Source organism: Balaenoptera ricei, chromosome 19, assembly GCF_028023285.1.
Source record: "Balaenoptera ricei isolate mBalRic1 chromosome 19, mBalRic1.hap2, whole genome shotgun sequence".
NCBI classification, from domain to species: Eukaryota; Metazoa; Chordata; class Mammalia; order Artiodactyla; family Balaenopteridae; genus Balaenoptera; species Balaenoptera ricei.
This window is the reverse complement of record NC_082657.1, coordinates 13,949,200-13,969,374: the sequence shown is the minus strand read 5'-3', so window position 1 is coordinate 13,969,374 and position 20,175 is coordinate 13,949,200. Positions and strand designations below refer to the sequence as shown.

At 47.9% G+C, this 20,175-nt stretch overlaps 1 protein-coding gene across 5 annotated transcripts; it reads right to left on the bottom strand.

The window, feature by feature from the left end:
• Window positions 1-11,803: 11,803 nt before the first annotated feature.
• RINL (Ras and Rab interactor like) lies at window positions 11,804-20,127 on the bottom strand. 5 transcript variants are annotated; one of them, XM_059906042.1, is made up of 11 exons: window positions 18,666-20,127; window positions 18,307-18,466; window positions 16,917-17,019; window positions 15,886-15,958; window positions 15,738-15,802; window positions 15,300-15,449; window positions 14,801-15,214; window positions 14,077-14,394; window positions 13,685-13,816; window positions 13,370-13,533; window positions 11,804-13,287 (listed from the first exon to the last, which is right to left on the bottom strand). In XM_059906042.1, the coding sequence occupies exons 1-11, from the start codon at window positions 18,716-18,718 to the stop codon at window positions 13,225-13,227; spliced, it is 1,695 nt and encodes a 564-aa protein (XP_059762025.1). In that variant the 5' UTR covers window positions 18,719-20,127; the 3' UTR covers window positions 11,804-13,224. The 5 variants fall into 5 exon arrangements, with proteins under 5 accessions (XP_059762025.1, XP_059762027.1, XP_059762028.1 ...); XM_059906044.1 differs by lacking the exon at window positions 18,307-18,466 and adding an exon at window positions 17,553-17,643; XM_059906045.1 differs by lacking the exon at window positions 18,666-20,127 and adding an exon at window positions 17,553-17,643 and having other exon boundaries at window positions 18,307-18,353.
• Window positions 20,128-20,175: the final 48 nt, after the last annotated feature.

Below are 20,175 nucleotides of genomic sequence, written 5' to 3'. Positions count from 1 at the left end.
GTTCCCTCTGTCTAAAACACCCTTCTCCCAGATCTTTGCTCCTCATTTGAGAGGCCTTGGCTCAAATGTCACCTCCTGAGCACCCCAGCCTAGTTAGTCGCCATACACAGTTAAAATCATGGCTTCCCATTTATCTCCCTCTTTGCTCTTATTGCCATGTGAAAACAACCAGTTATTTAATTTTTGTCTCCTCACTAGAATCTGGGCTCTTTGGGGGCCAAAAGTGGGTATGTTTTCACCCCTCTAAGGACCTACCCTGGGGTCAGTCACTCATTCATCTGATGTTTATTGAACTAACACTCTTTGGGGCATCTGGGATAAAAATGGTGAACCAGATAAGAAAAAATTCCCTCCTTCCGGGGGTTCCATTCTAGTGAAAGATGCACAATACATCAGTAAAATATGTATCGGAGGTGATAACTGCTATGAAGATAATAAAACAGGGAAGGAGGATGAGGAGTACATGAGGGCAGTTTGCTCTGCTCAAAAGGATATTCAGGGGAAGCCTCACCGAGAAGGTGACATTTTAGCAAAGGTCTGAATAGGAGAGAGAGGAGGTCATGTGGATACTGGGGGGAGAGCATTCCAAGCAGAAGGAACATCCAGTGCAAAGGCCCTGCGGTGAAATGTGCCTGGTGTGTTCCAGGAATTGCTAGAGACCTTTGTGGCTGGAGTAGAGGAAGGGAGGGGTAAATGGTAAGTGATGACATCAGAAAAGGGGGAGAGGGCAGTCTGTGAGGGTCCTCCTGGGCCATGGGGAGGGGAGGACTTTTACTTTTACTCTGAGGTGAGGCCACAGGAGGGTTCCGAGCAGGAGAGGGCCCTGATCTGGCTCAGGTGTTCACAGGAGCCCTGTGGCTGCGTGCTGTGGGTGTGGGAAACAGACTGTGGGAGGTGGGGTGGGAGCAGGAAGACAGGAGGCTAATTCAGTGGGAATGGGCTGGAGAAGGTGGATGGGGTCAGGATGGGGGCCGTGGAGGGATTGAAGTGAACAGGTTATGGATCTGTTTTGAAAGTAGAGCCCATAGGATGGGCTGAGGGGTCAAAACTCCTCATGATTCAAAACCACCCCAACTGCAGGGTTCATAGTGGTGGCCAACATTCCCAGCTCCTTTTGGTCCTCTATCCACTATGAGATGCTTCTTTTTTAAGGAGCATCTCTTCTCCCTCTCCCTTTGACACAGGCCTGTTCCATGGCCTCCCAGGACCAGCCATCCCCATCAGTGTCACGAGTGTGCATAACTGCTCTCAAACACCTACAGCAAGCCCGTCCAGATGGAGGTGGGGATTCCCCTGGCTTGTAGCCTTTTGAAAAAACACTTTTTAAAAAAATTATAGTTGATGTACAGTATTATGTGTCCCTCCCATGGTCACACCTAGACCTCGTCTCAATCACTACAGCCTCTTTAGAACCTCAGTTTCGTGCATCTTGCGCTCTACTGATCACCTGTCTTTCTAGTTCACTCCCTTCAGAAGCTCAACTCCGATAATCCATTAGCCCTACCATGTTTCCATGACCCCTCCACCCCCTCATACCTTCACAGATTAAATTCCTTGACAAACCACTATAATCGCCCCCTTACGCACATTCTCTACACACTTCCCCCTCTCCACCCTACTCATCTGGCAAAACCACAATCCTTGTTAAATCTAAGGCTCCATCTATCGCATGCCTGCATCTGTGCAGATGAATGTGGATGGAAAAAAAATACACAATCATGCTAACTGCTCTCGCCTTAAATTCATACCCACCGACTTGGAATGCTGTCTAACAAATTTTGCCTCTGCCCCTGGTCCCTTGACTCTCCCAGATGATGTATCAGATCTTCTCCTCAAACCTCTAACAGCGTCTTCCTCGTTGTCACTCTCAGCAGTGACTTTCTCCCTGTTTCCTGGGAGAACTACAGCCACCCTCCCCCCATATCCACCCTCCTCCTGCCTACTTGTGAGTGGGGTAGCTAGCCATGTTCCCATCTGCTGGGCTTCTTTTTTTTCCTATGCGTATTCTCATTTTTTTCTTCCCTAGTCAAGAAATTGGTCCCCTGTGGGCTCAGGGTCTCAGGAGAGAAATGTGACAGGCCCCAAAGCAGAAATAGGCCAGCTTTCTTTTCTTTTCTTTTTTTGAAGCCTCTTCAGGGCTCCAGGCGGAAATAGCTTCATGGTCTATTGGGCCTCAGATTGAAAACTCAGATGCCTTTAGGGTCAATGGGTGAAGCCAGTGTGGTAGAGGAAAAGTTCTCAGTTGCATTACACAGTTGTGGCTTATTTTTCCCCAAGATTTATTGAGATATGCCTGACATTCAAGAAACCATACATATTTAAAGAATACTGTTGATGAGTTTTGACTTATGTATAAACCTGTGAAACCGCCATCACAATCAAGGTGATGACCAAAAGGAACAAGGACACCTACTGTATAGTACAAGGAACTATACTCAGTAGTTCATAATAACCTATTTGAGAAAAGAATCTGAAAAAATATATATATAGATATATATGAATCGCTTTGCTGTACACCTGAAACTAACACAACATTGTAAATCAACTATACTTCAATAAAAAATTAATTTTTAAAAAATTTTAAAAAAGAGAATCTGAAAAAGAATATATAACGGAATCACTGTGCTGTACACTTGAAACTAACATAATGTTGTAAATCAACTATACTTCAATTTAAAAAATAAAAAGAGGGGACTTCCCTGGCAGTCCAGTGGTTAAGACTCGCGCTTCCATTGCAAGGGTGTGCAGGTTTGATCCCTGGTCAGGGAACTAAGATCCCTGGGGACACGTGTTCAATCCCTGGTCCGGGAAGATCCCACATGCCGCGGAGCAACCAAGCCCGTGCGCCACAACTACTGAGCCTGCGTTCTAGAGCCCACGAGCCACAACTACTGAGCCCGTGTGCCACAGGTACTGAAGCCTGCGCGCCTGGAGCCCGTGCTCCGCAACAAGAGAAGCCACTGCCATGAGAAGCCCACACACTGCAATGAAAAGTAGCCCCCGCTCGCTGCAACTAGAAGAAGCCCGCACACAGCAATGAAGACCCAACGCAGCCAAAAATCAATTACAAATAAAATAAATTAATAAAAAAAAATTTAAAAATTAAAAAAATAAAAAGAGGGGACTTCCCTGGCAGTCCAGTGGTTAAGACTCCGTGCTTCCATTGCAAGGGTGCGCAGGTTTGATCCCTGGTCAGGGAACTAAGATCCCGCAAGACACACAGTACGGCCCCCCAAACATTTTTTTTTAATTAAAATAAATAAATAAATACATTTTAAAAAGAAGAATGAATGGCTTAACCATGAAAAAAATTTAAAAATTAAAAATAAATAAATAAATAAAATGTATATTCTCAGGAACATCAAAAAAAAAAGAAGATAATGACTAAAAAGGTAATGAATATATCCATCATCTCCAAATTTCCCCCTGCCTCTTGATAAACGCTTCATCCCTCATGCCTCCACACACACATCCCCAGACAACCACTAATCTGCTTTCTATCACTGTTGGTTAGTTTGCATTTTCTAGAATGAAATTATATAGTATGTACTCTCATGTCTGGCTTTTTTCATTCAATATAATTATTTTGAGATTCATACATGTTTAACAATAATTCATTCTTTTTATTTCTGAGTGGTGTTCCATTGTGTGGAATAGTTTATCAGGTCACCACAATTTGTTTATCAAGTCACTCACTGATGGACATATGTGTTGTTTGCAGTTTTTGGCAATTATACAAATAAAGGTGCTATGAACATCAATGTACAAGTCTTTGTGTGGATATGTTTTCATTTTTTTAGTGTATATACCTAGGATTGGAATGCCTGGATCATGTGATAGGTATGTATTTAACTCTTTTTTTTTTTAAATAAATTTTTATTTATTTATTTATTTATTTATGACTGTGTTGGGTCTTCGTTTCTGTGCGAGGGCTTTCTCTAGTTGTGGCAAGTGGGGGCCACTCTTCATCGCTGTGCGCGGGCCTCTCGCTATCGCGGCCTCTCTTGTTGCGGAGCACAGGCTCCAGACGTGCAGGCTTAGTAATTGTGGCTCATGGGCCTAGTTGCTCCGCGGCATGTGGGATCTTCCGAGACCAGGGGTCGAACCCGTGTCCCCTGCATTGGCAGGCAGATTCTCACCCACTGCGCCACCAGGGAAGCCCTATATATTTAACTTTTAAAGAAAAGTTATTTTCCAAAGTAGTTGTACCACGTTGTCCAACTACTATTACTATTAACAACAACAACAAACCAGTTGAAAATTTAGTATTTATTTTAATTCATTTATTCCTTCACTTGACAAATATTTACTGGGTAGTGCTTTGTGCCGGACCCTGTTCTAGGCACTGGGGATTCAGCAATGAACAAGGCACACAAAATTCCCACCCTCGGGGAGCCGATGCTTGACTTATCTTCTCTCAGCCCAGATGATTTGGTTTTCTAGGTTGGGACCACACACATGCTGAGGAGCCAAGATGGCCTGGTCCAAATCCTGGCTCTGCCATTTCCTAGCTATGTGGCCTTGGCAAGACCCCTTATCTGAGTCTTATTCTGTAAAAAGGGGGCGCTGATAATGCAATCTTTACCTCCTAAGGTTGTGGCATTGTTGGTTTGCAAACTGGCCCCTGTACACAGAGGGCAAGGAGAGACCCAGGAAAGAGGCATGTCCAGATTGGTAGACGGCAGGTTTAAGAAGCAAGGGAAAGTTCATACGAGGCTCGTCTTGGGCAGCCACAAGATAAGTAGATCTCCTTACCCACCTGCCAGAATCTTCAAAGTTTATATACAGAGGCCTTAACTGGGCTCAGTCACACATACCGTCGAGATGGTCTCAACAAAACCCTACTCTCCCAAGGCTGTGTCTTTGGCACAGCTCCCACTGTGGGAACAGTGGGCAGTGTACATTCCAAGGACAGGGGAGCGGGTGAGGAGCCTCTGATTGCCCGGGCCCAGCTCTCAGGTCAACTGGCAGTCACGTGTGTCCTCTTGATGACCTCCGCCAACAGGCATGCAAGCCACTAAGCATTAGCTATTATCTATGCTGGGGGGTGGGGGGAGCTAGAGAATAAACAGGCGAAACATACATTGTCCCTTAATGGGCGTGAAATAGTGGCTCACAGTGGTTTTGATTTGCATTTCCCTAATGATTAGTGACGTCTATTATCTTTTCATGTGCCTATCAGCCACTTGCATATCTTTTTTGGAGAAATATCTATTTAAGTCCTTTGCCCATTTAAAAATTGGATTGTAGGGAATTCCCCGGCAGTCCAGTGGTTAGGATCTCCGTGCTTCCACTGCCCAGGGAAGAGCTGGGGGCGCCGGGTCCAGGTTCGATCCCTGGTCGGGAAACTAAGATCCCGCAAGCCACGCAGCGTGGCCAATAAATAAACAAACAAACAAACAAATAAAATTGGATTTTTGTGGGGTTTTTGTTGTTGCTGAGTTTTAGGAATTCTGTATGTATTCTGGATATTGACCCTTTATGATTTGCAGATACTTTCTCCCATTCCTTGGGTTGATGTTACATTGTTGATTGTTTCCTTTCATGCACACTTTTAAATTTTGATGTAGTCCAATTAACTTTTTTCTTTTGTTGCCCGTTCTTTCGGCATCACACCCAAGAAATTATTGCCAAATCCAATGTCATGAAGCTTTTCCCCTATGTTTTCTTCTAAGAGTTTTATAGTTTTGACATTTAGGTCTTTGATCCATTTTAGGTTAATCTTTATATAGGGTGTTAGATAAGGGTCCAACATCATTCTTTTGCACGTGGATATCCATCTAGTTTTCCCAATACCATTCGTTGAAAAGACTGTCCTTTCCCCATTGAATGATATGGACACCCTTGTCGAAAATCATTTGACCATACATGCCAGGGTTTATTTCTAGAATTGCATTTTTAACAAGTTGCTGTTGAAAACCATTGATATATAGTATCAGATTGTTGCAGGAAGGGGGACCCCTTTCAGGGCCCAAGAGAGGGCTCTTGTCTAATACTGGGAAGTGAATTGTCTGAGGAGAAACACACGCTGACAAAGCAAAAGACTTTATTGGAGAGGGGCACCTGGGTGGAGAGCAGCAGGGTTAGGGAACCCAGGAGAACTGCTCTGCCATGTGGCTCACAGTCTCTGGTTTTATAATAGGGTTAGTTTCCAGGTTGTCCCTGGCCAATCGTTCTGACTCAGGGTCCTTCCTGGTGGCACGCACATCACTCAGCCAAGATGGATTCCAGCGTGAGGGTTTCTGGGAGGTTGGCAGGATATATCATCTCTTCCCTCCACCTTTTGGCCCCTCCCGAACTTTTCTGGGCTGGTTTTACAAGAGATACTATGGGTGGGCATGTCCTACCTCCTTCAGCCCCTCCCGAATTCTCCCAGTTAGTTTTCAGTGGCAGCACCTCGTTCTTTACTAGGACCTTCTGTTGTGAGACAACTCAGGCAAGCGTTTATCATCCTGCCTGGCCAAGCTGGGCAGTTTTGGTCAACGGCTCCCTAACAAGATTAACAATAAAACAGGAAGGGAGGGTGTACTTTTTGAGAAGTCATAGAAAAGGTGATAGTTGAGCAAAGTCCTGCAAAACACAAGGGAGTCAGACAAGCACGCATCTGGGGAAGACGTTCCAGGTGAGGCAGGAGGGACGGGGGCAGGGCACAACTGTTAAAAGAATGACGCAGCCGTTTGAGAAAACAACAAAAACTAGTTAGAATCAACTAGGCCCAAGATGGCAGAAGATTTGACTTCCCATAAACCTTGAGCCTCATTATATGCTCATTGTAATACATCAGCGTATGCTAAAAGACACACCCACAGGTGCCATGACAGTTCTGAGGCTGACCATAAAAGGCCAAAAAGTGGGCAGTGGCCCAATTTGTGGAAACCCCTGCCACTTCCCCCAAATAGTTAGAATGTTCCTCCTACTCATTAGCATATGAAATTACCCAGCCTATAAAAACCAACTACCCCCCCCACCAAGCCACCTGAGACGGTCCACATTCTGTCTATGGAATGTGTGTCTCCCAGGGTTGCTCTCACTTTCTGAGACGGCCCTCATTCTGCCTATGGAATGTGTATCTCTCTAAATAAAAAATAAAATAGTGTTTCTTGCAAACCTAATTTCTGGCCTGAGAGGTAGACCTCTGAGATCTATTTTTAAAATTTCCTTCTGGCTGCCACATGTGTGGGTATTGGAGAGGATCCCCAGGACTGGGAGCCAGGAGGCAGAGGGAGGCTGGGGCTGGACCAGGATGGGGCTGTGGAAAGGGAGGATGGGGTGGGAGGGAGTGGGGAGAGGAAGGGTGCAGGACGAGGCTCAGGCTCCGGCTGGCCTAGGGACCAGGGGATCGGGGGGCCCCCTGAGATGGGGACTAGAAGGAGGAATGGGTTTCAGGGAGATGCTGTGGCCAGTTTGGGACACCGTGGGAGTGGGAGCCCGAGAGGAGGCATCCAGCACGAAGCCCAGAGCTCCAAAGTGTAGCCAAAGCCCTAAACCAGTGATACCCCAAACATCAGCCATTTGGTTTCACTTTCCCATACTTTGCCTCGTATCCACGCATCACCTGTACGCTTAGCTACTTAATCATTTTCTTTAAATCGATTCACTGTTTTTTTAAAAAAATTCAACACATTTATTTATACAGGAAATGTCATTTTACTCCAGGAAGTGGAAAACGGCCATGAATAGAATATAATAGTACAAATAAATCCAATGATTCAGCAAGGATCAAAAAGAGGTGCTGAAAGCATTGGGTAAAAAAGTTGTTGGGGGACAGGTTATTCACAGGGTCTCAATGTACCACCCACGGACAACATCATAATTCAAATGGGAAGAGATCTGACAGTCACTTCCTATTATGGGCGGAACTGTGTGCCCCCACCAAACTCATATGTTGAAGTCCTAACCCCCAGTACCTCAGAATGTGACTATATTTGGAGAAAGAGCATTTAAGAGGTGATTAAGTGAAAATGAAATCATATGGGCAGGCCCTGATGCAACGTGAGTGGTGTCCTTATACGAAGAGGAGATTAGGACACAGACACACACAAAAGAAAGACCATATGGGGCTTCCCTGGTGGCGCAGTGGTTGAGAATCTGCCTGCTAATGCAGGGGACACGTGTTCGAGCCCTGGTCCGGGAAGATCCCACATGCCACGGAGCAACTAGGCCCGTGAGCCACAACTACTGAGCCTGTGCGTCTGGAGCCTGTGCTCCGCAACAAGAGAGGCCGCGATAGTGAGAGGCCCGCGCACCGCGATGAAGAGTGGCCCCCACTTGCTGCAACTAGAGAAAGCCCTCGCACAGAAACGAAGACCCAACATAGCAATCAATCAATCAATCAATAAATCTTTAAAAAAAAAAAAAAAAAAGACCATATGAAGCAAAGGGAGAAAATGGGCATCTCCAAGCCAAGGAGAGAGGCCTCAGAATGAAATCAGCCCTACTGACACCTTAATAGACTTCCAGCCTCCAGATCCATGAGAAAACAAATCTCCGTTCTTTAACCACCCAGTCTGTGGCATTCTGTTACAGCAGCCCAATCAAACTAATATACCCCTTAACTCAACGGGCAAACTTAGCATCACAGATCACGGGGGGCCTGATGGGAGGTACTGAGAAGGATCCAGCATCACCTACACAGTATTCTTCATTTAACTGCAGGACTGGAATCTAATCGTGAAGAAACATCAGACAAATCCAGCAAGTGGGGCTGTCCACAAGACATACTCATGCAGGATATCAAGAGCTTCTACAACTCAACAACAACAGCAAAACAAATAACTCAATTTAATTATGGGCAAAAGAGTTGAATAAACATTTCTCCAAAGAAGATGTACAAATGGCCAGCAAGCATATGAAAAGATGCCTAACATCACTAATCATTAGGAAAACGCAAGCCAAAACTACAATGAGATATCACCTTACACCCATTAGGATGGCTACTATCCAAAAAAGAGAAAATAAGTGTTGGCAAGGACGTAGAGAAATCAGAACCCTTGGGCATTCGTGGTGGGATTGTAAAGTGGTGCAGCTGTTAAGGAAAACAGCCTAGAGATAAACTGTTAAAAAATTAATTTTAATTGAATTAAAAACTGTTGTAAAAAACTAAACATAGAATTACCTTATGATCTGGCTATGCTACTTTTGGGTATATATCCAAAAGAAATGTAAGCAAGATTTCAAAAAAGATATTTGCACCCTCTTGTTCATTGCAGTATTACTCACAATAGTCAAGAGGTGGAAGCAACCCAATTGTCCACAGAAGGATGACTAGATAAACAAAATGTGGTATATACAAACAATGGAATGTTATTCAGTCTTTTAAAAGATGGGGGACTTCTCTGGTGGTCCAGCAATTATGACTCCACGCTTCCACTACCAGGGACATGGGTTCGATCCCTGGTCGGGGAACTAAGATCCCGCATGCCGCGTGGTACAGCCAGAAAGAAAGAAGAAAAAGAAGAGTTTAAAAGATGGAAATCCTGTCCTATGCTACAACATGGATGAGGCTTGAGGACTTTATGCTTAGTGAATAAACCAGTTCACCAAGAGACAAATGCTGTATGATTTCACTTACATGAGATATCTAGAGTTGTCAAAATCATGGGAACAGAAATTAGAACGGTGGTTGCCTGGTGCTGGGGGGAAGGGGAAATAGGAGCTGTGTTCGATGGGTAGTTTCAGATTTAAAAGATGAAAACGTTCCAGAGATCTGTTACACAACAATGTGAATATAGTTAATACTACTGAACTGCACACTTAAAAATAAGTAAGATGGGGGACTTCCCTGGTGGTCCAGTGGTTGATTCTGAGCTTCCAGTGCAGTGGGTACGGGTCGCATCCCTGGTCGGGGAACTAAGATACCACATGCGGCATGGCCAAAAAACAAAAACAAACAAGAAAAGAAAAGTGTAGGGACTTCCCTGGTGGCGCAGTGGTTAAGAATCCGCCTGCCAATGCAGGGAACATGGGTTCGAGCCCTGGTCTGGGAAGATCCCACAGGTTGCGGAGCAACTAAGCCCGCGACCCACAACTACTGAAGCCTGCGTGCTCTAGGGCCCGTGCTCCGCAACAAGAGAAGCCACCGCAGTGAGAAGCCCGCGCACCACAACGAAGACTGGTCCTTGCTCGCCCCAACTAGAGAAAGTCCGCCCGCAGCAACGAGGAACCAATACAGCCAAAAATAAATAAATAAAAATTAAAAAAAGGTAAGAGCATAAATTATGTTTCTGCTACAATTTAAAAATAAATAAATACATACGTACATACATACATACATAAACACATAATAAATCAATGAAATTCTTGATGCCCTGCTTGCCCTGGAGGTCAGCTCCTTCTTACAAGAGATGACCCCTCCCATCTCCTGGGGTCTGGCCACCCCCCTCGGTGCTGTATGAACATAAGATCAGAGACTGTATCCTGCAGTCTCTCCAATCCCTGCTTCCTGCTTCACTGCCCAACGCAGCCATCCTCAAGGTTCTTGGCTTTCAAAAACAATTGTGAAAAAACTCTATTCCCTGGGACATTTTTCAGTTGACATCTAAAATTACAGCATTTTGATCATTATAAAATGTAAAATTTTAATGGCAATGCATCTCTTCATTAGATGGATTAAGAGGGATTTTCCTATTTTTCTAGTAGATGAATGTCCTTGTTGCTGGAATGAGGTTGAGTTGAGTATTAATTCTACTCTTACTTTGCCTTTTCATTAATAGTGCTGAGACTCTGTAAGTTTCCTGGGGCTGATGTAACGAATGACTACGAACTCGGTGGCTTAAAACAACAGAAATTTATTCTCCTCCAGTTCCAGAGGCCAGAAATTAGACATCAGTATCACTGGGCTGAAATCAAGGTGTCAGCTGGGCCACACTTGTTCTGGAAGCTCCGTTCCTTGCCTCTTCCAGCTTCTGGAAAGTGTTCCTTGGCTTGTGGCCACGTCACTCCAATCTGCAAGGCCAACATTTTCAGATCTCTCTCTGCTCTGCCTTTATATTGCCTTCTCCTGTTTGTGTCAAGTCTTCCTTTGCCTTCCTTTTATAAGGACACATGTGGTTGCATTTAGAGCCCCCCTCGATATTCCAGGATAATCCCTCCATTTTAATCGTTAATTTGGGACTTCCCTGGTGGTCCAGTGGATAGGACCCAGCGCTTTCACTGCCATGGGCCCAGGTTCAATCCCTGGTCTGGGAGCTAAGATCCCGCAAGCCTCAGGGCGTGCAAAAAAAAAAAAAATCCTTAATTTGATAACATCTGCAAAGACCCCTTTCCAAATAAGGTAACATTCATGGATTCCAGAGATTAGGACACGGATATCTTTGCGGGGAGCCATTTTCAGCCTACCACAGAAAATTTGTTCATTGAATCATTCAGCAAGTATTTATTGAACACCTACTGTGTGCCAGGCATTTGTCTAGGCACTGAGGATACAGCTATGAACAAAACAGAGATCCCTAGCCTCCTGAAGCTGACGTTCTAAGGCTGTACTCACTGTCTAAAAATAGTAGCTACAGGCCCTGAGTGGCTATTGAGCACTTGAGATGTGTTGCGGTGTAAAACACACTGGAATTTGAAGATTTAGGATACACACAAAAAGAATGTTAAATATCTCAATAATTCAAAAATATTGATTACATGTTGAAGTGATATAATGGGTTAAATCAGATATGTTATTAAAGTTAAATTCACTTGTTTCTTTTCAGTTATTTTTAAATGTAGCTATGAGAGTATTTAGAATTACATGTGTAGTTTGTATTCTATTTCTATTTCTATTGGACAGCACTGTCCTAAGGGGAGGGAGAAGATTATGGACAATTAACACAGTAAATAAGTATATTATATGGAATGATTGGAAGTGAAAGCTTCTATGGAAAAAAATAAAGATCAGGGTAAGGGAGTGTTTCCTATGGCTTCTGTAACAAATTACCACAAACTTAGTGGCTTAAAAAAACACACATTTATTATCTATTGCAGTTCTAAAGGTCAGATGTCCAAAATATGTCTTAGGGTCTAAAATCAAAGGCTGAACTTGAGTGGACCTAGAGATTATCATATTAAGTGAAGTAAGTCAGACAGAGAAAGACAAATGTCATATGGTATCACTTATATGTGGAATCCAAAAAAAAAAAAATGCAAATGAACTTATTTACAATACAGAAATAGACTCACAGACATAGAAAACAAACTAATGGTTACCAAAAGGGATAGCAGAGGTAGGGAGGGAGAGATAAATTAGGAGTCTGGGATTAATATATACACATTACTATACATAAAATAGGTAAACAACAAGGACCTACTGTATAGCACAGGGAACTATACTCAATATCTTGTAATAACCTATAATGGAAAGGAATCTGAAAAAGAATATATATATACATAACTGAATCACTTTGCTGTACATTTGAAACTAACACAACATTGTAAATTAACTATACTTTAATTAAAATAAAACAAAATCGAAAGCTGAGTTCCTTCTGGAGGTTCCAGGGGAAAATCCATTCCTTGTCTTTTTCAGCTTCTAGAGGAGGCCTACATTGTTTGGCTCCTGGACACATCACTCCGACCTCTGCTTGCATCATCATATCTCTTCCTCTGACTCTGACCCCACTGCCTCCCGCTTATAAGGACCCTGGGGATTACATCGGGCCCACCTGAATCCAGGGTAATCTTCCCATCGCAAGACCCTTAATTTTTTTTTTTTTTTGGCCGCACCCCACGGTATGCGGAACTTCCACCACTAGGAATCGAACCCGCAGCCCCCGCAGTGGAAGCGCGGAGTCTTAACCCCTGGACCACCAGAGAAGTCCAAGATCCTTAATTTAATCACATCTGTAAAGTCCCTTTTACCACGTAAGGTAACATATTCACAGATTATGGAGATTAGGAGGTGAACATCTTGGGGGGGCATTATTCTGTTTACCACAGAGAGGGTCAAGCCAGAGAAGCTGTGGTTTTAGACAGGGGTGTCTGGAAGAGAGCCTCACTGAGAAGGTGACATCTGCCTAAAGACCTGAAGGAAGGGAGGGAAGGAGCAGTGTGGATATTCGGGAATGGCATTCCAGGAAGCAGGGACAGCCAATGCAAAGGCTCAGAGGTCTTCCCTCAGACCCGGTTCCTTTTCCTGGGAACCCCTCCTTCTTGCTGCCTCCAGTCTAAATTACAGGGGTCAGAAGTTGGTGCTGCCCTAGGTGCCTCCCGAATCTTGCTTGCGGAGCAGAAGGGTTTGAGATTCTAATCATCATTGGCCTCTTGCACAATCTCTATTGCCCATGGTTCCTCAAAGGGCAGCTTGGCCTGTGGGGAGAGGCAGGAGCCTGGGTCAGAAAGGCAACAGATCCAGCCCTCCCCTCCACCCGCGGGCCAGAGGGGCGATCACCTGGGTTTCGATGGGGCTCTGTCTATGCAGCGTCCGCCTGCGGTGCCACTGGCGCAGGGAGGCCCGGGCCTCAGAGCTGAGCCCCTGGGGCGCGCGGCCCGTGTCGGGCTGGTAGTGGGCAATGTGGTACAGGGCCCCAAACCACGTGGTCAGGTAGTACCCGGCTAGGGGCAAGAAGGGGAGGTCAGCGCAGCCCCCTCAGGTTCCCTGGCCGCCTGCAGGCCCCCTGCAGGTTGCCCGCCTTCCCTCCCGCTGCAGGCGGGCGGCCTAGGGCGCCCCCTCTTGGGTCCCGGCGTTCTGGGGCTGGGGCGTCACCCTCTCCCCGTAGCTCGTCCGGATCCAAGAGCTCCATGAGAAACTCCACGTCCAGCTGCGTCTCCCCAATGTCCGGACTCCAGATTAGTTCCTCTGTTAGCGCTGGCAGGAAGGCGTCGGCCCCCAGGGGCTCTAGGGGAGCCGGAGGACAGGCTCTGGGGCGGACGGGGCGTGCAGGCACCTTCCATCCGATCCCCAGGACCGCGAGGGCTAGCTGCCCTTCCACTTTGCCGGGCATGCAAACGCCCCTTACTGGATTCCCCCGGCCCGCGTAGACGCCTCCTGCTAGAGCATGCCATCTTGCCCTCGACGTGTGCACAGGAGCCTCCTACCTGGCTCCCGTAACCCTCAAGCCACTCCACATTCAGGTAGACTCAAGACTCCTCCTTTACCTCGGTTTTCGTCCCGAGCCAGGCCCTCGTAGACGTCACTGCACACCGCCAGCAGGAGCGACACCTTGCGGCGCGGGGCGCAGGCTGAGTGGAGGCGCGCCAAGCGCGCGTGGATGCGGCTTCGCAGGGTGGGGACGGGGCCCCGCCTCTCATGCCCCGCCCCCTGAGCTCCCGGAGGCCCGGCCTCCGCCCGCAGGGCTATCTGTCGCCGCCGCAGTTGCCGCAGAGCTGGGGCGCGGAGCGTGCGGAGTCGAGTCCACAGGGCCGGCTTCAGAGGCGCCAGCACCGCCCGGCACAGGGCCGCCTCCACCGCGGGGCCTGCAGGGGTTGAGACGGGTGAAGGAAGCGTCGCCGGGCTGACCCACGCCTACCCTCTCTCTCCAGCGACCCACCCTCGCCAACCGCAACACCTTCCTAGCCTGTGGCCACCCACTTGTGCAGACTTAGGTGTGAGCACGTGTGGAAGAAGGAGCCTGGGTGTGAACGAGCGCGTGGGAGAGAGAGTATGGCTGTCACACATGTGTGAGATGGAGCAGTGGTGAACAGAATAGGTATTACTACATGTAGGAAAGGGCGCGTGTGAGTAGAAAAGGAAACAGATGTGCACGCAGACGGAGAGAAGGAAGTTGGGTGTGAACACCTATGTAGGGCCAAGAGATGGCAAACGTGAACCTGTGCAGGTTGGGAGAGTGGCCTTAAGTTCCCTCTCAGCCCTCCTCATTACCTAGATCCTCGTGCTTCTGGGGGGCCCCGGGCGCCCTGCTCTCAAAGACAGCCCTGACATCGGGGTCCTTTGCTAAGCGATCTTGGAGGTTAGCAAGGAGATGCCGCATATCCTGAAGCAGCTCTGTGGCCGGGTCCCCAGGCCTGTGGGGACCTTCAGCCTCTGAGGCGAGGCGCACCCGAAAGCCCTGGAACTGCCTGGCCACGTAGCTGCTCCGGGCCCTGGCTAGAGCCTGGATGTGCTGCGTGAGCGCATCCTCAGCTCCCTCTTCCTCGTCTTTGTAGTCGTCCTTCTCCTTCTCCTCTTCCTCCTTCTCTTCCACCGGGCTGGCCAGAGCTGGCCTAGGATGGTGTACTTCTGGGCTGAGTGGGCCTTCCACCCAGGAGACCTGGTGAGGGGCTGGGTTCCTGGGGGCTGATGGGGAGAGAGGGTTGAGTTCCACAAAACAGCGGCGGCAGCTCCTTCATCCCTCAGGGGCCCAGGGCCCTGCTCATCTAACCTGGACCATGTCTGTCGGCAGTCTCTGGAGTTGTCTCTGGGGGCGTCTGCTCCATCTCCCACCCTCTGTGGGTCTCCAGGTAGAGCTTGTTCACCGCAAAGTACACCCTCCCTGAGGTGTTGAGTTGGATGCTGCCAATCTGCAGAGGACCTGGGGGCCAGCAGAAGTGAGGTGTCCCAGGTGTCCAAGGGGCCAGCCTTGGAGACTTAGTGTCCAGCTTCGTTACTGGAAGAACTGAGGCTTGGTCCCTGGCACCAAGGTCCCTGGCACAATCAGGCCCAGGAGTCGAGCACCACAACACCCCCCCCCCCCCGCAACTTTCTCAAACCCCAGCCTTATCCTCCCTCGAACCCTGTAGTTTGGTCCCTCAAGTACCATCCTCCTGGACTAAGGAGGTGGAAATGTGGCCTCTTCCTCCATTAGAGAATCATGCCTCACCTGTGTTTTGGTCTCCAGGCCCTAGAGTGGGAGGGGGCAAGAGCAGTGTTCTGGGCAAAACATCCCTGAGAAAAAATGAGGAGTCACAATATGGGTGAGGTATCATAGGGAAGGATCCCCCTTAGCCCTTTCGAAGGGTGACCTGTACCTGCTGGCTGATAGGAAGGCCAGGAGATGGGGCAGGTCTGACATGCAGAGGTTAGAGGACTCCAGAGACACACCTGGGGGGAGAGGGCAAGGAGGAACAAGTTAGACAACTTGAGGGGCAGCAGCTTCTTTTCCCTGGGACTCTCTCTTCCCCAGTCCTGCAGGTCCCCCCAAGAACCTTCAGAACAGGGAAATGTCTACCCTTGCAGTCCCTATCTTCTCCTGTGACTTTATGCTTGCATTCCACTTATGCTACCAAATAGGATTCATTCATTAGACAAATATTTATTGAGCACCTATTCATTTTCAGGCACTGGGGATACAGTTGTCAAAAGGCAGATACATTCTCTGTCTTCCTGTAGTTTACCTTTTAGTGCAGGGAGACAAAAATGAATGAGTAAACAAATAAAGATAAGTGTATAATGTATTGAGTGCTATGAATGAAATGGAGTGATTGAAAGTGACCAGGGCTCTCATTAGCTGTGGTGGTCAAGGAAGATTACATTTCTACAGAGGCCTAAAGGATGGAGACTAAACTAACCATTCAAGGAAGGGCATTCATGCGGGAAAAACAAATACAAAGGCCCTGAAGTTGGGACACATTTAGCATGCTCAAGGAACAGAGAAAACAGTGTGTCTAGAGTAGAGAGAATGAAGGGCTGTAGATGGAGAGGTGGGCAGGAGCTAATCATTCATCACCTTATAGGCCATGATGGGTTGTAAGGAGTTTAATGTTTATCTAAAGAGGTTGCATGTCCTTTGCAGGGTTTAGGGCAGGAATGTATAACATCTGATTGATGTTTGAAAATATCACTCTGGCTGCTCTGTTCAGAATGGAAGAAAAGGGTGGGAGCAGGGAGACCAGAGAGGAGGCTACTGAAATTGTCTGGGCAAGAGGTGATGGTGGCTAGGATTAGGGTGATGGAGGTAGAGAGGATTGGGAAGATTCAGGAGATATTTTAGAATTAAAACTGACCAATCTTGGTGATAAATTTGCTGTGGACTGGAAACTTGGGGACATAGGCTCCTCACCTCCAGGAAGCTTCTGGATCTGGTAGGTGTTGATTTCCCCTGGTGAAGGTCCTGTCCTCAACACAAGGACCTGTCTGGGATCATGTCCTATGACCAGGAAACTCTGGGGGAATGGAGGCAAAGTTCAGCTTGAAGAGGATTTATGCCTGCCTAGCATCCATTGCCCTTATTTTGGGCTCCACACCTCAAATTTCATTTAGAAAACTCTCTACTCCACTCTCTACTCTAGGTCCTGTGGGTGACTAACTCTCCATCAAGCCCTAGGGGTGGGTCCATGACCTGACCTAGCCAATAGGATTGACAGTGTTCTCTGACCACTGTGATTGGTTCAGAGATGGGCACGTGAACCAAGCTCAGCCAACAGAAATCTTCCACAGGATTTTTGCTGGAGCTCTTTGGAAAGAGGCCTCTTTTTACACTGGGGTTGCTAAGCTGGTGAGATGTGGCCCTGAGCTGGGGCCAGCCATCTCTCTCACTACAAAGAGAAAGCCCCCTGAGGAGGAAGCTGTGGTATACCTGTTAGTTGCTTTATCCAGATCTATTCCCTATTCCTTGCAGAACTCCAGCTTTATTCAGGGCATTAATAGGCCCAGCCATAGAAGATGGATAATAATTGATGTAGTCAGTGGTTCTCACCTCTGTATAACTCCCAGGTGAGCTTTTAAAAATGTTGCTACCTGGGCCTTATCCGTATATTCTGAATCAATTGTGAAGGCTTTTGTTTTTCCTAGTAAAAGAAAAAAATGCAACTGGTGCCTCCTCTCCTCCTTCCTCCTGCCTGGAATGCACACATGTGCTTGGGTCTGGGGCAGCCACTGGATGACCATGAGGGAAGTCCAGGAGAATTGCAGAGAAGATGGCCTTGATGTCACCCGAGGAGCAGAACTGGAGCCTGCAGCTACCCTTCTGGTTATGTTAGAAAGAAAAATGCCTATTTATCTAAGCTATTATAGAACAAGTGTTTACTTGCATCCCCAAATATTTAGAATTCCCTGCAGTTTAAAGCAAAGCCAAGGGAACTCCCTGGCAGTCCAATGGTTAGGATTCTGCGCTTTCACTGCTGAGGGCCCAGGTTCAACCCCTGGTCAGGGAACTAAGACCCTACAAACCTTGTGGCAAAACAAAAACAAACAAAAAAAGGGAAAAACAGAAACACAAAAAACAAAGCCAAGAAGTGGAATGAAGAGAAATGTATACATTGTCTGATGTTCAGGATCCAGAGATTCCTGAAATTACTTTTACTTCTGGGCCTTTCAGTCATTTGAATCAATAAGTAGCCTTTCAGTTTGCCTGGTCTGCGTTGTGTTTGTCACTAGCAACCAGCAGAGTCCGAACTGATTCAGAGTGTCATGGGGAGGGTCAGAGAGGGTCCCCGGCTGTGAGCACTTACCCCTGGTGGCCACAGCTCCAGAAGGGCTTTTGCATCCTGGGCATCCAGCTCTGGGATCTGCCACACCCCCCATGTCCTCTGAAGGCGAAGGAGTGGCTCTGGGGTCCCAAGGACCCTTAAGGGGGTCTCACCTGCTCCATTCGCCTGTGATGGGATTAGTCTGGGACACGCAGGGACCAGGAGACCAGGGCACAGAGGAAGGCAGTTGGACACTGAGATGGGGTCAAAGGTACAGGAAGGGGAAGCCCAGGGGCAAAGGGTCAGAGATGGGGTTCTGGGTCCTGTGGCGGGTGGGAACTGGATGGAAGGGGCTTCTGAATTCAGGGGCAAGAGTTGGAGACAGCCCCAGCAGCCCTCACCTCTCCCCATCGGTGGGGCCTGCTGAGGCCTTGTCCTCTGGCTGTGCCATCATCCTCAGGATGCAGAAGGCCAGTGAGCCATGGTCTGGCCTCTGGCAGGGAGGAAGATAAGTCTATTTACAACCCCCATGGCAGAGGCCTTGACCAATCAGAATGGACTTGAGACCCCTTGCTGTGCCAGGTATTAATTCTTTATTTGCTGGATGGTGGGGCGATCTGGGGATCCCAGGAGTCTTGAGTCTTGACGTAGTTGGGGAGGAAGATGACTCAAAATGACAGCTATTTACCAAGCGGTAGGGTAATATTTCAGATTATAACATCCGGTGCAGCCTTATGAATGTGGACCAGCTAACTAACAACCCTTGTCAAAATACAGTGCCCGGAAAAGGGCTCTGCCCATAGCAGGCACTCTGTAACTGTGACAAATGTTATACAACATTTCCTCTCCCTCCCTTCCCAGACCACAGAGGAGCCCTCAAATATTTTCTCCCAACGTTTTATTATGAGAGATTTCAAACATTCAGAAAAACTGAAATAGTTTTACAGGGAACATCCATATACCCACTACCTAGATTCTACTGTTATTCTTTTTGCTTTATCACACATCTGTCCCTCTATCCATCGGACCCCAACCCTTTTAACCAGGTAGAGAGTCCTACAGTGGGTTATCAGTTAAGGTGGGCATTCTAAAATATTTTCCCTGCAGCAGTCCCAGGAGTAGGAGTCCTAGGTCCATCCGTGCATCCATCCATCCATCCGTGCGCCCATACAGCCAACAAATATTTATTGAGTACAGGCCCAGATTAGGGTGAAAGGGTGCCTGGGGAAAAGGGTGATGGGCAGAATAGGCCCCTGCTCCCAGGGGCTTCCATTCTTCTTGGGGTGGGTATAGGGGATGGAAAATAAACAGCTAAACAAATCAATCAGCCCACTGACCAGAAGCCCAGGGTATTAGGAAGTGGGGGACAGAGAGCAGGTGCCCTGGCCAGGGGAGAGCAGTCAGGAGGGGTGGGGGGAGGGAGACAGATGCTTGCCTGGGTCCCATGAGAAGGGGAGAAGGAGATGGGTGGTGCCGGGCAGGGTGGGATGGCGGCAGCTGCCTGATACCACAGGGAGGCAGTGGGTCAGTGGGCGGGTGATGATGCCAGCTGTTCAGTCCCTGGGGGCCCCTACCTGTTCTCCGAGGGGAGGCCTGGAGTAGCAGGAAGTGAAAGTGTTCCTCGCAGAGAGAGGAAGCTGAGCAGGGCAGGGGGAAGAGGCGGGGCTGGGGGTATTTGAAATCGACCCTCCTCCCTCTTTCCGGGGGCTCAGGCCTTAGGTGACCGGGCTTTGGAGGAAGGGACCCTGGCAGTCTGGGAGTCCAGGGGTAAGAACCGTGAGGCTCCCACGGCCCGAGGAGTCCCCTCTCGGCACCCTTCACTCTTTCTCATAAGAGCCTGTGGATGTTCTTGTCTCCTTAGCGGCCCAAGGTCTAGCGCCCTTCCTCCGGCAGCTTCCCTGTGGGCCCACA

Bases quoted from the DNA above. Each gene is read 5' to 3' on its own strand.
- RINL (XM_059906041.1), bottom strand. From the start codon at position 18,675: ATGGGGAGAGGTGAGGGCTGCTGGGGCTGTCTCCAACTCTTGCCCCTG. The intron at 15,959-16,916 runs GTGAGGAGCCTA...CTCTCCCCCCAG, and splicing joins GATCCAGAAGCTTCCTGGAG to GTGTGTCTCTGGAGTCCTCT. The intron at 15,803-15,885 runs GTACAGGTCACC...ATTTTTTCTCAG, and splicing joins GCCTTCCTATCAGCCAGCAG to GGATGTTTTGCCCAGAACAC.